Source organism: Mesocricetus auratus, unplaced genomic scaffold, assembly GCF_017639785.1.
Source record: "Mesocricetus auratus isolate SY011 unplaced genomic scaffold, BCM_Maur_2.0 Super-Scaffold_4256, whole genome shotgun sequence".
Taxonomy (NCBI): Eukaryota; Metazoa; Chordata; class Mammalia; order Rodentia; family Cricetidae; genus Mesocricetus; species Mesocricetus auratus.
This window is the reverse complement of record NW_024429182.1, coordinates 54,664,793-54,685,716: the sequence shown is the minus strand read 5'-3', so window position 1 is coordinate 54,685,716 and position 20,924 is coordinate 54,664,793. Positions and strand designations below refer to the sequence as shown.

General features: G+C 49.0%; 2 protein-coding genes across 3 annotated transcripts in view; one reads left to right on the top strand and one right to left on the bottom strand.

The window, feature by feature from the left end:
* Ighmbp2 (immunoglobulin mu DNA binding protein 2) overlaps positions 1–10,463 on the bottom strand; it is a 30,489-nt gene extending 20,026 nt beyond the window's left edge. The window contains 7 exon segments of one of the 2 annotated variants that reach the window (NM_001281389.1): positions 999–1,146; positions 2,473–2,673; positions 4,503–4,666; positions 7,309–7,406; positions 7,577–7,766; positions 9,241–9,410; positions 10,368–10,463. In NM_001281389.1, the coding sequence (NP_001268318.1) occupies positions 999–1,146; positions 2,473–2,673; positions 4,503–4,666; positions 7,309–7,406; positions 7,577–7,766; positions 9,241–9,410; positions 10,368–10,453 (1,057 nt within the window). In that variant the 5' untranslated portion in view covers positions 10,454–10,463. 2 annotated transcript variants of the gene reach the window in all.
* Positions 10,464–10,684: 221 nt separating this feature from the next.
* On the top strand, positions 10,685–19,503 carry Mrpl21 (mitochondrial ribosomal protein L21). The gene is made up of 7 exons (XM_005064104.4): positions 10,685–10,836; positions 12,649–12,706; positions 13,940–14,025; positions 15,320–15,483; positions 16,075–16,127; positions 17,039–17,142; positions 19,315–19,503. The coding sequence occupies exons 1-7, from the start codon at positions 10,737–10,739 to the stop codon at positions 19,377–19,379; spliced, it is 630 nt and encodes a 209-aa protein (XP_005064161.1). The 5' UTR covers positions 10,685–10,736; the 3' UTR covers positions 19,380–19,503.
* Positions 19,504–20,924: the final 1,421 nt, after the last annotated feature.

The window sequence follows — 20,924 nt, the reverse complement described above, 5'->3', positions numbered from 1 at the left end:
CACCCTGATATGACAGACATTCAAACACCCCACTAACACCATAGCTCTCTTTTCCAGGGAGTACACACAGAACATTCTGGACATGAAGTAAGGGTCTCAATAGGCCAGTCAAGTCAAGGCATCACACAGAATTGTACATAATACACATGGAGGAAAGCTGAAAGCCAGCATCAGGAAGACAGCACAGGAATCCCCAACCATTTGGAAAGCATAAACCCTGATAAATAACTGAGTCAGAATGGAAACCAAGATTTCATGACAGCCCCCTCTCCCCAACAACAAAAAGCAAATTAGCACTTTGAAATGAATGAAAATGAAAACATGCAACTTGTGGGACACCACAAATGGAGTTAGAAGTCTATACCAGAGAAGAAAGGAGGCCAGTGTGATGCCACATACCTACAATCCCGGCACTCAGAGACTGAAACAGGAGCATCACTTAGAGTTTTGGGTTAGTATGAGCTACACAGTGAGTTCCAGCCCAGACCAGGCTACAGAGTGAGACCTTATTTATGCTGCCTCTTCTAATAAGAAGGGAGAAGGCTGGGGAAGATGGTTCAGTGGGTAAGAACACTTGCTGCATAAGCACAAGGATCTGATTCAAGTCCCCAGTGCCCATGAAAACAGCAGGGAGTGCCCACAACAATCTACAGCTCACATTGTCGGGGTGAATGCAGGAGCACTGTTTGGGCTTGCTGCTAGCTCCAGGTTCAGTAGCAAACTGTCTCAGAACCAGTGAAGAAAGCATCAGAGCAGGACACCTGACATCTTCCTCTGGTCTGTGCATGGGCACACATATCCACAAGCACACACACTCATGATCACACACAAAAGAGAGGACATCCAGAATAGCCCGTGTCTATGAAAGACATTGATTTCATAGCTAGAAGATTCCCTACACAGCAAATCCCAGCCCAGAGGCTCTGTGAGTCCCAGGAAGAGCAGCAGCTGCTGCAGACTGTGGCCAAGGCCGTGTGGCAGGAGGGCTGTGCTCTCACCTGTGTTGGTGGCTAGGACCACGTCTGCAGCAGTGAGGCTCTGAACTATGGCTGCTTCTTCTCGCTCCTTCAGTTCCTTCCTCAGTAGCTTAATTTCATTTCGAAAATTACTTTTCTCTCTCTTATCCTGGGTCTTTTTGTTCTTGCCCTAGGAGAAAAACCGGTAATTATCCCAGTGAGACTCCGTACGTCTTTTCTGTTATGCTGATCTCAGGTAGTCAGAGATGCAGCTCAGTGAGTTCCAGGGACAGCGCTGAACAGCAGAATCTTCATCAAGGAAGCACACTCTGGTCATAGAGGTCAGTCCCCACCAAGAGGCATGAAGGGACCATGGACAACAGACAGCTGTTGCTCCAGGCAAGAAAGTGTCAGTCCGGACTTGGGTGGGAACATCAGCCAGAGGCTGAGCTCACTGCCATTGCATGTGGACAGAGGTGACACAGTGCACTGCCTGAGCCCCACGCAGCACATGCATCCTTGTTCCCACCTCCATGTAGCCATCTGACCCCCCAATGACACCCAGATCTGCATCATGCAGCCTCCAATTTCCCAAAAGGCAGGCGGACTCTTGCCCTGGCATCCTCTCTGCTACCATCATTCCCCAGTGGTGAGGCCAAGGAGAGTCAAGGTGAGGCAGTGGGTGGCTGATGGGAGGACACAGCCCAGCCCAGGAAACTAAGGAAGACTTGGGCACACGCATGGAACAGATCCAGTTTACAAGCACCGGTTACTAGAATAGAGACACTTCACCAGCAGCCACCAACCACCTTGTTCTGCAAGCCCTGGTAGCCCTGGTATGACAGGTAACATGGGCCAACTATTCCAGAAGGGACTTACTTTTCTGAATATTTTTCATCTTGCCAATATCAGCCAATGCACCTTGCCAGCACTGGGGAGGGAAGGCACTGAGGAAATGCTTTTTCTTCCAGTGCCAGAGACGAAAGCAAGGGCAGTGCACACACGGGCACTTGCTCTGCCCTGCACCACCCCCAAGGCCAGGGAACACTTTCTTTAGCACAATTTCTCACCTATTCCACACTCCCAAAGCACCTGGATCCCTACATGCTCACAGCAGTTCTACACCCACATCAAGCAGTCCAAACTACAAAGAGGTTCAACACTACAGAGTGGTCCAGTTTGACTCAGGTAGTCCAGACTGGTCTTGAACTCACTATGCAACCCAGGATGACTTTGACTTCTGATCCTCCAGACTCTACCTCCCAAGAGCTGGGATGACAGGCCTGAGCAACCAAGCTCAATTTTATATGGTGCTGGAGTTGAGCCCAGGGTTTGTGCCAGCTAGGGAGACACTGTATGCTGAGGCACGCTCACAGCCCTGGATTATAAAGTATTAAGTGAGCAGACAGAAGCAGAAGATTAGGAGGAGGAGCCTGGACAGATCAGAACAGTCACTTGTTAAAGACTGAAGCTCAGACAAGCTCATGCCAGGGGACACTGACACCATGATACCTACAAAGACCTGGTCGATGTCCTTTCTGATATCAGCAACAATCTGGGCGTTGTCACTCCGAGCTAGCACTGCATCCAGTGAGTGCTGCTGAGCGGACTCCAAGAGGCGGGCGGGGTGCCCCAGGCGCAGAATCCGCTTCTTACACAGAGCCAGACGCTCCACCAGGTTGTCCACAGCGACGTTGGAGGGAGCACAGCACAGAATCTAGGAAAGCATGCAGTGAGGGTTCAAGCAACTTCCTTCTTAATTAAAACCACTTATCAGCCAGGCAGTGGTGGCGCACACCTTTGATCCCAGCACTTGGGAGGCAGAGGCAGGCGGATCTCTGTGAGTTCGGGGCCAGCCTGGTCTACAGAGGGAGTTTCTAGACAGCCAGGGTTACACAGAGAAACCCTGTCTGGGAAAAACAAAATTCGCCAACAAAACAAGCAAACCACTTATCAACACATTAAGTGAAACAAGTAGGCACTAGGGTGAGAGTGAACACATGGTGACGAGGTCACGTGGCATCCAACCCAGGTCACATCTGAATAACTGGAGCCCAGACTTCCACAGCTACGCATCCGGAAGCAATGGACACTGCCAGCTGACTGTGACTGCACAGAAGACTCTAAAGCCACTAACACAGTGGCACATATAGATGACCCCAGTGTTCAGGAGGCTGAGGCAGGAAGGTCAATGTGGGTTCAAAGCCAGCCTGGGCTATACAGCGAGGCAAGGCAGAGTAAGGGGGAGAGAGGGGAAGAGGGGAAGAAAGGGAGATGGGGAGAGGAGAGGAGAAAAGAAGGAGAGGGAAGAGAGGGAGAGAAAGATTCAAGTGGAGGAATACCAGAGAAGCCAGGGCGTTTTCTCCTCAGTTTTGGCCAGTATTAACCCATTTCCATTTACCAGTTCCTATCCGCCAGTGTTGTGGTAAAATGGCCAGCAACAGCCCTGAGTTCAGTCACAGCTTTGGCAAGCCTTCACCAGGTGAGAGTCCCTCCCCCAGCAGCAGGTGGTTTTTTGGAAGGGAACCCTTACAGCTAGCCAGTGGTATGGGTTCCTTCATGCCAACTTTTTGAATCGGCAGCTTATGAAACATAACTCACTGGTAACTTCTGGTTTCTGTACCTTGTCTGTCTTGCTTGCCCAGTAAAAACAAGACTGTATTGCACTGATGTGGAAGTCCTCACCAGCTATTTGAAATTATAGCCAGTCTATGGAAAGCATGGAGACCTGTTCTGGGAGGTCAGGAGAAACCAGCTCTGTGCTGATGACTCCCAACTGGGACCTGAGAGCTGGTGCCCGGAGGACAGTCTAGGCACTTTTCCAGTATCATAGTCTGGAATTGGACACTTCATTTCACACTGACGTGAGGAAGTTTGTCCAAACAGGAGCAACACCCACAAGGCTAACTCCAGCATTCTTATGACAGCTCCCTGAGAGCACGTGTCACTCTGGCTTCCCTTTCCTTTTCTATACACCGCACACTGCTTCGAGCAAGGCAATGGCAACGAGTTTCTTTCCTAACTCCAACAGAAATAAATACACAAGAATGTCTGGAGGACCAGGGAACCCCACACTGATGGGTGCGAACAGTAGCCTGCAACAGTGCTTCATGGCTCAGAAAGGCAGAGCAAGCATGGTGCACGTGTATCTCGTGGGTTAATGCACATCTGATTAACTATAGACCCATCATCAGCCTCAAACTGTTGCAGGGCTCTCAAAGGGCCCTGGTCATTCCACATCACCACTGTGAACCTGGACTCAGAGCGAGAGCACACAGCAAGTGTGGAAACTGAGGGCGTGTGGGCTGACAACAAAGGCTGAGAGATCTTAAGGGCTCCCGAAGCTTACCTGTGCATCCGGACAGGTGTTCCTGCTTGTGAGGCTAAGAGAAACTGCAAAAAGTGCGGCAGTCCAACACTCAACCTGCAGATACCCTGTGCCAGTCCTGACCAGCCAAGTTGGACTATGAAGGGACCCTGCTGAGTGACAAGCATGACAAACTCAAAGCTACAGGGGTGGATGAGGAGGGAAGGCCCTCTGCCCACCTTTAAGCCTTGCTTCACAGCTTGGAGGATTATTTCCACCACAGTTGTAGTCTTCCCGGTGCCAGGAGGCCCATGGATGATGGCAACTTCTTTCTGGGCCAGTGCAAAAGACACAGCTTCTTTCTGGGAAGGGTCCAGGGCCGTGTTGTAGAAAGTGAATGGGGCTGTGGGAGAAGTGCCACTGTCAGCAATCAGGAATACATAGTGCAGAGCAGGCTGGACCCAGGCTGAGCTACACAGCACAGAATCAGTCTGCTGTTTTCTCCTTCTTTGAGACACGATCTTACCATGTAACCTTGGCTGGTCTGGAAGTCACTATCTAGACCAACCTGGCCTCAAAACTCAGAAACCCACCTGCATCTACTCCGCAAGTTCTGGGATTAAAGGTGTGCTTGTACCTTTTTGGTTTTGGTTTTTTAAAACAAGGTCTCATATCACCCAGGCTAGCCTCAAACTCTCTAAGTAGGTAAAGATGACTTGGGCATTCCCATCTCCTGCCTCCACCTCATGAGTGATGAGACTACAGGCTATACCACCACACCTGATTTAGTGGTACTGGAGATAGAACCCAGTACTTCTTGCTAGGCAAGTACTCTATCAACTGAGCTACAGATATAAGCTGTAATTTTCAAAGCAAGATTTCTCTAGGAACAGGAATCAACACCCAGCCTGCTGCTGTTTTTCCTTATTTTACAAGAAAGTGCCATGCCATTTGGTTATAATCTGACCAATGGCTGCTGGGTACCACAGCAAGGTGAGTTACAAAAGAGATTACATGGCTCCTAAGTATAGATGTCGACAATCTGTTTGTATGAACTTTGCCAATTCATGCTCTAGAATAACAGATAGGAAGGAACTGTTTATTGGGGTATATTCATTTGCATTGTTTTATCACTCTTAAGTGACCATAAAATGACAAAGACAAAGGATGGTGACTTTATTTTGGATAATATAAGACTCAAATAACTAATGATGCTTTCTTAAAAAAGCATCTGTATGTGTACGCGTATGCATGTATTGTGTTTGTGTATGGGTGTGTTTGTGCATGTGCGCGTACATGTGTGTGTGTGCACGCGCACGTGTGTGTGTGCGTGTGTGTGTGTGTGTGTGTGTGTGTGTGTGTGTGTAATAGGATCCTGGTGGAGGGCAGAGGACAACCTCAGGGTTTGTCCTTGTCTTATACCTTGTTTGACACAAGATGTGTTGTTCACCACTGAGCAGCGAGGTCAACTGGCCTATGCACTCAAAGGAGCTTTGCTCCACCTCTCATCTCATAGTAGGAGTGGTAGAATTACATATAGGATGACCATTTGGGTTCTGGGGATCTAATCACATTCACACAGCAGGCACTTGACCCACTGAGGCACTCTGGCCCAAATGGCCTCTTGTGCTCAGCTCCGTCCCAGTGTTCACCAGAGACACCCAACAGATGAGTGCACCAAGCTCTTATGAAAAGGGTGCTGAGCTGGACCTGTGAGAGGCGACAAGCCTGTGAGCCATCAAAAGAGCAGGAGGGACAAAACACACACTATCAAATCCCAAGTTTCTGGCACATTCTACATTCTATCTAATTCTTGTTAATTAGATAACAGCTACAATCAGGACACACCAATCTTTAAAGGCAACTAATATATTTTTGAGGTGGGTATGGTAGCACTCAGGAGGGGGAAGTATGTCAGGAGTTCAAGATCATTCTTGACCATAGAGTAAATTTGAAAGTAAGGCCAGCCTGAGCCACACAAGACCTACTAACAAATAAATAAATAAATTTAAGATTGTGGTGGGGGCTGGGGAGATTGCTCAATAGGCAAAGTGCTTTGCCACACAAGCATGAAAACCTGTGTACAGGTCTCCAACACCATGTTAAAGCTGGACACAGTGAAGCATATCTATAGTCCCAGCACCAGGAAACAGAGACAGGTGGATCCCTGGGACTCACTGGCCAGTCAGCCTATCTAGTCAGTAAGCTCCAAGTTCAGCAAGAGACTACCCTCAAAAACTCAAACATAAGATGTCATGAGACAGTTCAGTGGGTAAAGGCACCATCACATAAGTTGGTAATGTGCGTTCAATCTCTAGGACCCTGTAAAGCAAGAAGGAAAGAACCAACTCATACAGCTATTATCTGATCTCTGCATGCACACTTGACACACAATAATAAATAGAGAAAAAACAGGGCGGAAAGGGTCTCAGGAAGACACATAATAGCAACCTCTGGCCATAACACCTAGGTGTACACACACACACACACACACACTCACTCATACTCACTCACACAAACATGTGCACATGTATAACACACAGTGTATTGGTGCACACCTACAGCCCAAGCATTTAGGAAGTAGAAGTACGAGAATCACAGGTTGAAGGCCTGTCTCAACTATGCAGCAAGTTCTGCAGTGAGAACTTCTCCAGTACTGAGTCCAGGGAAGATGGCCTAGAGTCTGCAAGTCAGTCAGAGAAACACATCCAAAGATGTCAAGGCAGAAATGTCAGACTCAGTGTAAACTCTTGCTAAAACAGCACAAGGTCACACTGCCCTAAATAATTTCAGGTAAGAGATTTAAAAGCTGGGGCTAGAGAAATGTCTCAGAAGTTAAAAGCATGCACTGATGTGGCAAAGGACCCATAGCTGGTTCCCAGAACCCATGCTGAACAATTCACAACTACCCCCAACTCCAGCTGGTCCAATGTCCTTCTGACATCCCCAAGCACTGCACTCATACATGCACACAAACACATGTACACACACACACACACACACACACACAATTAATCTTAAAAAAAGAAATTTAAAAATCCTCACGTATTTCAGTGGTGGGACTCGGGGAGGAACCACCCAAAAGGACGTCTATGAGTGAGGACGCTGGCCCAGAGTGGTATTTCTTCAGTGTCATCAGCGCTCTGTGAGGAACCAGAGTCAAAATGAGGAGCTCTTTGGGACAACAGTGCAGGGACACCATCACCTGAGAGCACCCAGCATACAGGACACCCCCCCCCTCAACACAAACAAGGGCATCCATGAGTCTCATTCAAGAAAAACACCTCTCTGATTTTCGGCCTGGAACACTCACTTTTTCAGTCGCTTGTACGTGACATCATTGGCGAGCTTCAGCAGTCTGTACGTATTCTCTCGGTCCAGGTTCAACTGGAAATCATGGGACTCATCAAAGGCCACTGTGACTGACTTTTGGGTGATGCGGGTCAGGACCCCAGTGGCCAGCTGGCTGCTTTCATTAGCATCATACAGACCCACAATATCCCCTAGGAAAACAAACCCAGCTGAATATCACGGTATTTATGGACCTACCATGTGGATCCTGGGGACAGGACCCAAGCACCTTTCTCTCTGGAGCCACCTCACCCAAGCGTGAGTTTCGCCTGTGCCTTGAGTCTTACTGGTCTCCTCCCTGACTTTAGAAGACCAACAGGATATGACAAGGATGCTCCTAAGCTGAGCTTGTGTTCGACTCCCTATACCACACCCTGTGTAGGACCCCTCATCTCAAGATTGTTACTTCCGAGTGACCAAGACTCGAGACTGCCCCTCAGAAGATGTACAACAGCCACATCCCCTGAATTTGGTCAACAGCAGTGTCCACACACCACCACTCCAACTTGCTGGTGTTCCACACAGAGGTCCAATTCCGTTACCACCACCCACCACGCCAGCACTTCATACAGCTTCAGAGAGCACAAAGCACAAGCCCTGTACTGCTCCTCATGCCTGACAGTGGCAGGCACTCTTGTTCCCACCTTCTGATGGAGCCGGCTGAATGTAGCTCAAGTTCAGCCTGGTCTCGCACCCACCAACAGGTTCCTTCGTTACCTTCCCACTCCCCTCATCTTACCCCCTTCAAACCGTGCAGGGGAACTACTCTTGAGACAAGAGGCTATGAAGTCAAAGGCTGCCACTCAAAACAGGACACACAGGGCTGGAGAAATGGCTCAGTGGTTAAGAGCACTGACTGCTCTTACGGAGTACCTGGGTTCAATTGCCAGCACCCACGTGGCACTCACAACTGTCTGTATCTGTAACTCCAGCTCCTGGGGGTCCAACATCCTCACACAGACATAAGTGCAGGCAAAACACCAATGCACATTAAAAAACAAGACAAAGCCAGGTAGTACTGCCAGCTCTCAGTTTTCAGGGCTAAGGCCAACTTAGCATCCCTGGTGTGTGGTCAAAAAGCTCCAAAGTACGGTGCAATGGCAGGGGGCTTGCTCAGCATGCCAGAGGCTTTGGGTTCTGCCCCAGGCACCGTAAAGATAAAGCTGCCCACCAGGGCAACCAAAAAGCAAAGTATTAACAGCCAAACAGGTAGCACATACTTGCAATTCCAGAACTCAGTAGACAGAGACAGAAAGCTTACTGCAACTTATAGTACAACCTGATCTACACAGAAACTTCTAAATGGACCAGGGCTACACAGTGAGTCACATTCCTGGCTCTAAAAACCAATAAAAAGGCAGGCATGATGCAGTAGGTCTGTAATTCCAGCACCTGCAAGGTAGTGGCCAGAAGATGAGGAATTCAAAGTTCAAAGTCATCCTCAGCTGCACAGTAAACTTCAGACCCTGTCCCAAAACAACATCGCCAGCCATGATAATTCTAAGATTTCTAAACAGGAAGTTTTCATTGCTTCATATTCCATCTGTGTCCTCCAGCCTTTGGGAGAACACAAGCCTTAATCTGAACACCAGGAATGGCCAATACATGCCTGCACCAGACACCTACCGGATGTGAAGCTGTTGCTGGGAAGCACCACCACAGGCCCCAATTTCCTGGGCTCAAAGGTGACCAACCGCTGTCCGTACAGCCCGGTGCACTGGCTGGATACCTGAAGCTTCAGCAAACACACCCCTCGGCTCTGGAGCTCTTTCAGAGAACTGTGTTCCTGCCAGGACCTGGAAGACACCCAGGATAGCAGTTCCACTGTGTGTGCCTGTACCCTTTCCTACGAGGAAAGATTCTGCTTATAGGCAACCAAACATGCCCCAGAGGAAATCGGAATCTGCTCCACCCCAGCCCTGGCCTCCCACAGCTCCCTGGTACTGCCTAACCTGCTCCAGGCTGCCAATGCAGTCTTCCCAACATCTACTCCATTTTTCAGCAAGTCCTATGGGGCCACCCATTTATACGGTACTCACTCTCTCCCTCTTACTCCAGCACTGTAACTGCGGTTCAAGGCTCTAGCTTGACTTGCAGTAGATCACTCCCACAGTAAGCATGTGGTGTGAGAATCTCATGCCTTTACAGATGAAGCAAGGGAAACTTGGGTATACAGTTCCACAGTCCCATAGCCAGGGCAGCAAAAACTCTTACTCATTGTGACTGGCTGACTCTCAACAAGTCATCGGTCGCAGCTGTAATTGAACAGCCTAGCTTCAAGTCCTGCCTCGACGTGGGTTACCCTGGGCCAGTTACTTCGCCAGCCTTTGTCTTTCCTCAGGGAAACGCACCTCAGGGATGGTACTGTGGGGTAAAGGAGTGCAGGATCTGCCTGCTGCAGGCCAGTAGACATTCTCCAGAAACAAGCCGCCTCTTTAGGCATCATAATAACATGGGTTTCATCTACTTTACTCTAGGAGGCTGATCTCGGGAACACTCTCCTCCCCGGTTCTCTCTCGGGGGTGAGGGCAGATATAGTGGCAAAAGGTCTCCTGTAGCACAGGCTGACCTCAAATTGGATATGAGGCTAAAGATGACCCTGAACTTCCGATCCTCCTGCCTCGACTCCCGGAGTGCTGGGATGACATGTGTGCGGCCCTGACACCGCAGAGGGCTGACTCCCGCTGACTGACCCGCTCCAGAAGACTATGAAGGAGAGCGGCAGAGGCTCGGGGACTCGCGGGCGCACATACCTGCGTTCCTCCACTTCGGCGTCCCGCTCCAGCTCCAGCAGCTCTAGCTGCTGGGCCACAAAGCTCTCCACGGTGGACAAGGCCATCTCCTCCGCGATGCAGCCCCTGACTGGAGCTTCCTGCTCGGTCAGTTAGTCCTGTGGGACCCGTGTTCCCGTCGGACCGTGTCCCCACGGGGCCAGTGTCCCCAACGGACTTGTACTCCCTGTCAGGGCAGTGAATCCTGACGGACTCATTTCCTATAGTCACTACTTGACCCACTGATTCTAGTAGGACTTCCGTTCCCCTCTTCCAGGTGTTCTCCACCGGCATAATAAGTCAACGCACGAGGTTCGCGTAGCTTCCGCTTCCGGTCGGGACTGTGGAAAAATGGCGGCGTCCATAGCTGCCTCGGCGTTACCAGGCGCTTTGGGGCGGCTGGTGTCTATATGTAGCCGCAGGATCCTGGCACCTTCGGGACCCGGAGCTGGTGAGACCAGGGAGTCCCGGGGAGGGAGGAAACAGAAGCGAAGTGGCGTGCTTGCCGTCTGCCGCACGTGTGTCGCCTTGGTACCTGGTGTGTTGGTTGCGTGCGTCCTAAACATTGCACGGGATTTGCATTACGAGAACCTGGGATGAAGACGCGGTTCCTTCAAGCACTCTTAAACTTATGTGTAGGTCCTATATTAAAGAGACACAAAAAGCCGGGCGGTGGTGGCGCACGCCTTTAATCCCAGGAGGCAGAGGCAGGCGGATCTCTGTGAGTTCAAGGCCAGGCTGGACCGACAGCCTCCAAAACAATACAGAGAAACCCTGTCTCGTAAAAAAAAAAAAAAAGACACAAAAAAACTCAGAGAAATATCACTCAGAATCATACAGAGGGAAGCGATTCGGAAGTCGCTATATAAGGAGGGTTTCAACGCCTGACCGTGGACATTTGACCTCGGGCTGCTAGCCACCCTCGGATCTGAAAAATGACGTTGAAGAAAGGAGTGAGTGTTTTTGATGTTAGGGTTGTAGACCATAGGATGAACCATCTTGAAACATAACTAGTAACTAAGTGATGTGTCTTTAGTTTTGTTGGCCGGACTTTTTGGTTTGTGTGTGTGTGTGTGTGTGTGTGTGTGTGTAAGTGGGTGCACATGCCGGTGTGCAGACTAGATGATGGTGTCAGGTGACCACTAGCTGTCTTCTACCTTTTCTTTTTCTTTCTTCCTTTTAAAAGATTTATTTTGATGTTTATTTGTATGTGGGTGTGGGTGTCTTATGTGCATTTTAATAAAGGTGCTTTTGGGGTCCAAAAGAGGGGATCAGATATTAATCCTATAGATTTGAAGAGAAAAACCACCAACCCAAATCATCATGGACAAAAAAGTTAATTAAAGCAAGCTTTTTTATTCATGTACACAGCTGCTTCCCCCTAAAACTGGGTTCAAGAGGTCAGCATTGGACATGGTAGAGATGAGGGTTTGTAGAGTTCAGGAGTAGGGAGTTTCCAAATGGAGGATTTGGCAGGAAAATAGATGGGGTTACAGAAGCAAAACATAATCATAAAGAGTTGGCTATAATAACCTTCTGAAACAAAGACATGATTGCAAGGTGGTCATAACAAGGTAGTCAATTATAACAGGTGGTCTAACAACAGGGGGTCATGATAACCTTTTGAAATAGAGGCATGGTTGTCATTTCCTGGAACAGGCAGTACAGAACCATTTGTAGTTAAGGTTGTGAGGGGGGCATAGCCCTATCCTTGAGAAACAAATTTAATCATAAACGTGAATGAACCTAGTTTGTCTTTACTATAAGCTAGCTTCCACACCTAAGATGGAGTCAAGCTGGTTTATCACAAATCCCCTGGAACTGGAGTTACAGGCAGTTGTAAGCTGTTGTGTAGGTGCTATGAACCAAACTTTGTCCTCTACAAGAGCAGCCAGTGCTCTTAACCACTGACCGTCCCTCTAGCCCATCCCCACCTTATTTCTAAAGGTTTCTCACTAAAAGTGGAGCTGGCCCTTTTGGTTAGATTGACTAGTCAACAAGCCCCTGAGATCCCTTTGTCTCTACTCCCCAGTACTGGGTAACAAATGAGTGGTGCTGTGCCTGGGTTTTTATTTTAATGCTGGTGATCTGAACTCAGGTTCTCACACCGTGTAGCAGGCAGTTTACCCACTGAGCCATCACCAGTTCTCACCTGAGCTTTTTTAGAGGCAGATTGTGATACAGTAGGTTAAACCAGACACCAGCAACAGATCTGTGCATTTCATCACAGTAACTTCCGACCGTGTTTCTCTTGTTCCTACAGCCGCCCTCCAGTCTGCTTCTCAAAGATTCAATTCACAGAGCACTTCGTATCCACAAGGGTAATGATACCAATATGCTGGTTTGGTGATTTTTCCATTGTCTGTAGAAATGTTACTTTCAAGTTCAAACTTCTCAAGCTGGGTGGTGGTGGTGCACGCCTTTAATCTCAGCACTCAGGAGGAAGAGGCAGGCAGATCTCTTGAGTTCGAGGCCAGCCTGGTCTACAAAGCCAATTCTAAGACAGCCAAGACTACACAGAGAAGCCCTGTGAAAAACAAAAACAAAACAAAATACTTCTCTAAATTAGAAGCTGGGTGTGATGGCAGACTTTAATCCCAGCACTCGGGAGGCAGAGGCAGATGGATCTCTGTGAGTTTGAGGCCAACCTGATCTACAGAGCAAGTTCCAGGACAACCAGAGCTACATAATAGAGAGACCTTGTCTTTAAATCAGAACAATAACAAAAAATTTCTTCACATTTTGAAAAAGCTGTATAGGACTGTAGCTCAGTGATAGCGTGTTTGTCCAACATACTTGAGGCCTTGGGTTCTTCCTCCAGAACAAATGCACACACACACACACACACAATTCTATCCCCATCAGAAGTAACGCATGCATGTATGTATAAGTTACATATATGCATATCCCCAGAACAACATCTGACATACAGGTTTGGCCAAAAACTGTAAGTAATCCTGCTGTGTTTATATTCTCAGCAGCATAAACCTTTGAGTCTCAGAATGACAAATTATAAAACACACTCTGAAAACATGAAGAACCCCCAAGTGGCATTTCACTGAGTGGCCTGTTCTTCCAATTCTGCTGTGACAGACCCAGTCCTCCTGCCAGACTCCATTTTCCCAGCTTCCTCTTTCCACTTTCTTCATCTGACTCCATCCTGGATAGTCACTGAACGTAATGTCACTCAGAAGAGAGATTCAGAGAACAGCTCTTTCCAGCTATTCCTGCTCCCTCAAGGCCACTGACCATGGAATTCATGTTCCTAGAGACTAACAGTGGTATGAGGGAGAGTGTCCATTCATTGCAGATGTGTGCTTGTTAAAGGCATAGACAGGCAAAACTTGGGTCTGAAGTCTGCACATGCCCCTGGAGACAGAAAGGTTGGAACTCCTATGAGAGTGGTCTACAGCCAGCATTAGAGTTGTGAGTCTCATATCCTTCCATAACAAGCTTGTGCACTGATACCCTCTGACACCACACAACTACTCCTTGGGCACTTAAAGCTGCCTTTCATGTGCATGTGATGTGAGTTTATGAAATGGCTTTTGCAGATACGTTCCTAAGACCTCCCTGAGCTCACCACCCTGGGAAGAAGTGGTTCTGCCAGATCCTGTTGAAGAGACCAGACACCACACAGGTAAGACTTTGCAGGGGCTGGGCAGGGTGGCCTTTGTAACCCTAGCACTTGGGAGACTCAGACAGGAGGATTACTGCGAGTTTGAGTCCAGCCTAGACTCTATCTCAAAAACCAAAACAAAAAGGGAAATGTATGGGTAGCACCTAGTGTCCACGCTCATGAGCCACTGAGGTAATCATTGCCATGGAGCAAGATGGCAGGTTTCTGAGTGCTCTGAACAACACACATGTGTGCCCAGCACTTAAGGTGTGCCTTCCCTTTGTAAACAGCTCTCCAGCATCTGCCACAAGGCAGCCAGGTGATGGGAGTTGGGTGCACCTGAATCTCCAGCTATGTTGTGTGTCTGTACACACCTGGCATCTCAGCACTCAGAATCACAAGTTCATGTCCAGCCTCAGCTAAGTGTCAGGAAAGGCAGCATAGCTGTGCCAGCTGTAGAGTCACATCTGAGTTTCCCAGAGTTACAAGTTCCCATTGTTGCAGTCAATCTTCTGGCATTTAAAATACTGTTTAAGATGCCGTTCAAAATAAATATAGTCCTACCTAGAGGTCTGTGTGTGTTTGGCACATGCACAAGTTTTGTTTTGATTTGTTGTTGTTGTTGTTGTTGTTTTCTGAATATTTTTGATCTGTGCTTAGCCAATTCTGTGGATGTTGAGCACAAGGACACTGAAGACTCTTCCTCATTGAGCTTTCATCAGTGATGACAGGAGCTGCTTCTGGCTTTGACTTGTTTCCAGGGCAGGAGTTATCATGTCTGTCCTATGTGTCCATCCCTCAGCCTAGGGATGGGGCTCAGTGCTGTGGGTGCCATTCAGGGCAAAGTTGAGGGCTGGGGACTGTGACTTGAGCCATCGAGGCAGTGATGATGGGAGCAGAGAAGCAGTAGGTATGGATGGTGCCTTCAGCTCAGAGAGATAGACTTCTGGCTCCTCAGGCTACAAGACTGGCCTTTCACTGCTCAGACTGCATGCATCTCACCCTGGAATGTAGCCCAGGCTAGACTCAGACTCACTGCAGCCTCCCACATACTGAATTATAGGCATGTACCATTCATGCTCAGTTTGTTCACTGGTTCTTAACTAATTTTTTTTTTTTTTGAGAAAAGCAAAACAAGGTGAGGGTTCTGTCCCAGAACCACAGAAGTGGTACTCCCTGCCTGTGCTCCTGAAGAGCACCAGCCTAACCCTGAACCCGCCTATTGGGTGGGTAAGCAGGCCTGAATGGACTGCAGTGAGTGCCCCTCACAAGTAGATGGCCTATCCCATGGATGATTGCCATGTCCTTTCTGCAGAGGTTGTAAGGAAGGTGAACGAGCTGATCGCCACAGGCCAGTATGGCCGGCTCTTTGCTGTCGTGCACTTTGCCAGCCACCAGTGGAAGGTGACCTCCGAGGACCTGATTCTAATTGAAAATGAGTTGGACATCAAGTGTGGAGAGAGGATCCGGCTGGAGAAGGTGGGGTGCAGGTGGTTTTGTGGACTCAGGGACTTGGGCACCAAATGTGCTTCACTGAGAGGGTTTTTTCAGCTAGGAGTCCCAGCCACAGTGAATAGGGAGTAGGACCAGTACAAGGCAGAGCAAAGGGAAAACCAGGGCTGGTGGAAGGCAAGTAGGCTGAGCTGTGCCTCCATCGAATTTTCAGTCACCAACATAAAACCACCGTTTGAGCTCAGAGCGAGATTTATTGCACCCGCTGGTACAAGGAGGCTGGGAGGTTCCAGCAGGATGCTGCTGTAAGGACAACAGTGATGTCACCCAGAGCAGCTTAGTCTTAGTCTAACCATTTTATTTTTATCTGAGACAAGATCTCCTGTTTCTCAGGCTAGCCTCAAATTCGATCCTCCAACATGTACCTCTCCAGTGGATGGGGTGGCTGCAGAGAACAGAGGTCATTTATCTCCCTCCACTGTTGGCCCTGGGCCTCTCTGTGTTTTCAGTTTCCTGTGTAGTTTCAGCATGTGAGCATCCCCCACTCCCTGCTCCCAGTGGTTTCTGTGACCTTGGTGAGGAGCCAGGGATTAAATATGCTACATTTTATCCTCTCAGGTCCTGCTGGTTGGGGCAGACAACTTCACACTTCTGGGCAAGCCACTCCTCGGGTAATGAGCTGCTTAACACTGAGCTTGGAACAGGGCCTGGGCACAGACGAGACATGGTATGGTCGGGTACATTAGGGACTGTCACACATCGCTGTGAGAGCTAAACGTAACACCCTTCTGTACCATTCTGGAGGGTATTTGCTGTCTGCGGAACATCCAATGAGGTGACTGGTCAATCACTAATCCACTACAGTCAGCCTTTCTTTTATTATATTTTGGTTTTTCAAGCAGGGTCTCTCTTGTGTAATAGCCCTGGCTGTCCTGGAACTCACTCTGTAGACCAGTCTGGTCTTGAACTCACAGAGATCTACCTGCCTCTGCCTCCTGGGTGTTGGGATTAAAGACCTGTGCCACCATAAGCAGCAATGTAGCCTCTCAGATCATCTTAAGGGCTGGTGGTTTGGCTCAGGGATAGAGTGCCACCTGTTAAGCTTGAGAACCCTGGGTTTATATCTCAACACCACAAACAAAATGTTAAAAAAAAAAATAAAGTTTTCTTTGTTGTCTTTTTGAGGCAGAATAACTGTGTAGCCCTAATTAGACTGAAACTCACAATGTATACTAGACTGACCTTGAATTTATGGCCATCCTCCTGCTTCTGCCTCCCAAGTACTAAAATATTTTTTTAAATACTCATTATGCCTTCTTACTGTTTTCAAAATGTTTACAGTTAATAAACCAGATGTGGGGCATATATCTGTTGTCTCTGCACAGGAAGCAGAGGCAGGAGGATCAGAAGGTCAGAGCTGCTCCTTGGATATAAAGGGAGTTCAAGGTCAGTCTGGACTGTGTGAGACCCCATTGCAAAACCAGGATTTCTCCTTTACCAGGGTGTGAATAAAGCTAAAAGCAATCAAGGAGGTGCATTGTCAGTGCACTGTTGACTTGTTGTTTCTTTTCCTTTTTTCTAGAAAGGATCTTGTACGTGTTGAAGCCACAGTCATTGAAAAGACCGAATCATGGCCCAAAATCAACATGAAATTTAGGAAAAGGAAAAATTTCAGGAAGAAAACCAGTAAGTGCAAGACAGCATGTTGAGGCCCTGTGCCCTAGCACATCGTGGTTGTTGCCTGTGTTCCCTGCCAAGCAGCTGGGCAAGGCCAGGGTGATGTCATCCCTAATAGTCATGCCCGTGCTGTGTGGGGTAAGGACCCAGGACTACTCGTATTTCCCAATGTGACATGCACACCACACAGCAGCTATAAACCAGCATGGCATCCACCTTGAGACATTGGGGGATAGCAGTGGTATTTGGAGTTGTCTTGGAAAACTGGAAGCAACTCCCACATGAATCAGATATAGTTCACATTCCCTGGCACAGGTCAGGCTTAGGTGGTAACAGGATAGAAAACTCCTGGCAGGCAACTTTGTGCTGTTGGCATGTGTGTTTGTGCATGTGACATCACAGGTAATTCAAAGGGAGACATGATTAGATGCTCAGGAATAGGCCCATGACCTTGCAAGAAGGGGGGTGAGGGAACCAACTGTGCTCCTTTGAAGTCATTTTGTCACTAAGCAATCTGCATTCTCCCTTCTCGGTGATGCTGCATTAGCCCTTGAGAAATGCGCCTCAGTGGTGTCATGTGTCATGGAATGCTGAGTACAAACATCCTCTGAGTGGTAGAGGCTATGGCCAGCTGGCTGAGCTTTGAGGAGTAAAGGAAGCTTTAGACGGGATCGGGTTCATCTGAAGGCTGAAAGCAGAGGCTGCTGAAGAAGGCCCGGAGCCAGTGTGAGGAGAGAGGCTGGGGCCAGTTTAGGGGTGTTTGGGGTTGAAGCCACAGTGCCTAGTGTCAATGGGAGAAGGCTGCAGGCTGGGCCCTCAGCACCAGCCAAGAGCTGCCCCAGAGCTACTTTGGCTGGAACTGTACGGGTGACAGGACAGAAGCAAAGACAAGCTCTCCCACAGGAAGATTTTTTTTTAATTAGTTCCCTCCCACTCCCCCCTCCCCCAGATGGCAGCAGTGGCCACTGTGAAGCACTCCTAAGGAGTGGTGCCATGAGGCTGCTGACGTGAGTGAGGACAGGGTGGAGTCTGAGTGACTGCACAGTGCCTTCCCTTTGGGGTGGGTGGGGCAAGATGGTGGCTGGCTTGACTAGGCAAGAATCCTCTGTGGTGGTGGAAGCCATGGGAAGGTGGTGCCAAGTAGCTGAGGCCAGGTGGGTCTTGGAGGGGCAAGAGTTTTCCCTGTTGCATCTCAAGTCATTCTCTCTTCTCTGGAAGAAGGGGAGTTCCTAAGGGGAAGTGCAGGGTAGCCTCAGTGCAAATGGCACTGTCCTCTCATTCCTGAGGCAGTGCCTAATTATTAGTCCTTAATAGGTGTGACCTATCCCCTGTTACCTGCTTTGATCTGATGATCCTCAAAGCAGCCAATGGTCCATGGCAGATAGAGGGCCACAGAACACCAGTCCCTACAGAGCAGAGGGAACCCAAGGGCAGGGCCCAGGATTGTGGAGTGGCTGCAGAATCTGTCTCTGGGAGTGTCACAACAGAAGATGGGTCTAGGCACAGTGCTCACACTTGTGCTCCTAGCAGTGAGGAGTCTGAAGCAAAGTTGCCAGCCAACCTGGGCAACACAGCAATATCTTGTCTCAAGCCAAGCCCAGACCAGTGAGATGACTCGGCGCCTAAAGACACTTGCCAACCCCAGAACCCATGGTGGAAGAAGAGAACTGATTTCACCCAAGTTGACCTCTGACCTACACATACACACAGACACACACACACACACAATGGCAATCTGCATGCACACACAATAAATGCAATAATTTTTCAGTCAGCTCCACCACCCCCGGAAAAAAACAGTAGCAGTGGCAGTTGGGAAGTAGTTCTAGGCAGTAGGATGTAGTCTCATGTACCCTGGTCAGTAGCACCATAGTCTGTGGTAAGAGACAGCCTTGCCCATCCCTGTCTCTCAAAGTGAGTAGGTCCATCCTACCCTTGAAGCCTTAAGGTCAGTGTGACTATGGGAGCAGACCCTTGACCATAGGCTGCTGAGGTTCCAGCATCTGCAACTATAGGTGGAGTCCATGACGTGAGTGAGGTCGTCAGTACACATCAAATAAATAGAGCTGGGGGCAAAGGACATGACCAGGGGCCAGGCAGAATGCACTGTTGGGTTGAGCTGGTGCCCAGCTGTCTGTGAAGGAGATGAGACCCAGCCTGTGACAAGGTTCTCTTTTTCAGTCACCGTGAACCCACAGACCATCCTCCGGATTAACACCATTGAGATTGCGCCTCGTTTGCTGTGACCACAGAGAGATATCTCAGAAGCATAAAATAAACTCAGGTCTGCACTCAGGGTGCTGTGGCAGGGGAATCACAAGTTCCTAGGCAAGACCCCGTCTGATAATAAAAACAAAGTATTTTATAGGACTGAGCCAGTTCATGCCTGATTATTGGTGGACATCAGCCATGTCTGAACAGCCATCAACCTGAACCATAGCAACAAGCCTGGAGAAAATGGCTGACTGGACCTCACTCCAACCCTGGCGAAGCTGGCGGCTACAGACAGGAATGGTATTCTTAGCAGAAGAGACCGGGGGGGGGCACAACACGAACACGGGACAGGACGGGATGGGATACCAAGATGACCAGGAATGGATGACCAGAATAGCTGCTGGGCTTGGGCATGTGACTCAGGTGGCAGAGCACTTCCCTAGCATGCAGAAAGCCCTGGGTTCCATCCCTCACTCTCAGGCTGAGGCAGGAGGATCCCAATTTCAAGGTCATCCTCAGCTGCATAGTTAGTCCTGGGTGAGCCTGAGCTATGCAACCCTGTCTTGAAAGGAAGGAAGCTGCTCCAGGATGGAAAGCTGCATCTGCCTAGGCGATCTCTGCTGAGTGCCATGGCTCCCATGGCTCCATCAGGCAAAGGTCACAGGGTGGTCAGTGTTCCAGCAGCCCCAGGATGGAGGAGGGCACAGTGCCTACTGAGACAGTGACAGTAAGGAGATGGCAAAACGGACCTCTGATCCTGGAAAGAGTTTGGGACTCCAGGGCTGTGACCCTGAGTCAGACCCACCTTGGGAAGGACCATCAGGAATTGTCACTCAGATTCTAAGGACCACAGCCAGAAGCCTGGAGTCAGGGAGAAGCCAAAGGCCATCCACAGCAGCCTCATTTTCCCAGCTGCCCTAAGGAATCACCCTCAGATTTTCATTTTTTGAGACACAGTATCATTCTATGTAGCCCAGGCTTACCCTGAACTTGAAGCAAACCTCTGTCCAGCCTTCTCAATGCTGGGATTACGTGTGTGCACCACACTCCCGGGGTGGGGCTTTTGGATTGGGTGGGAGGCAGTTGCCCTGCAGCCTCTGGCCAAGTTCCCTTGCAGCTTGCTCTGTATGCAGCAGGGGGCAGCACCTGCCTCCACTGGGATTATTGGGATCACTGGTGTGCGAGCACAAGAACACAATATTGCAGTGCTGGGATGGAACCCAGAGCTCCATGTATACTAGGCAAGCACTTTGCCAACTGAGCTACATCTCCAGCGCTGTTTTGTTGTTGGTAGTCTTAAATTTTAGTAACTAGTGCGTCTGTGTCCAAGGTTGAATGGAAGTGGCTGGCTGCACATGACCAGGCCCCATCTCACTGGCTTGTTAGCCTTTTTTTTTTTTTTTTTTTTTTTGGTTTTATGAGACAGGGTTTCTCTGTATTATTTTGAGGGCTGTCCTGGAACTCTGTAGACCAGGCTGGCCTTGAACTCACAGAGATCCACCTGCCTCTGCCTCCCGAGTGCTGGGATTAAAGGCATGTGCCACCAACGCCCAGCTTTTTTTTTTTTTTAAGACAAC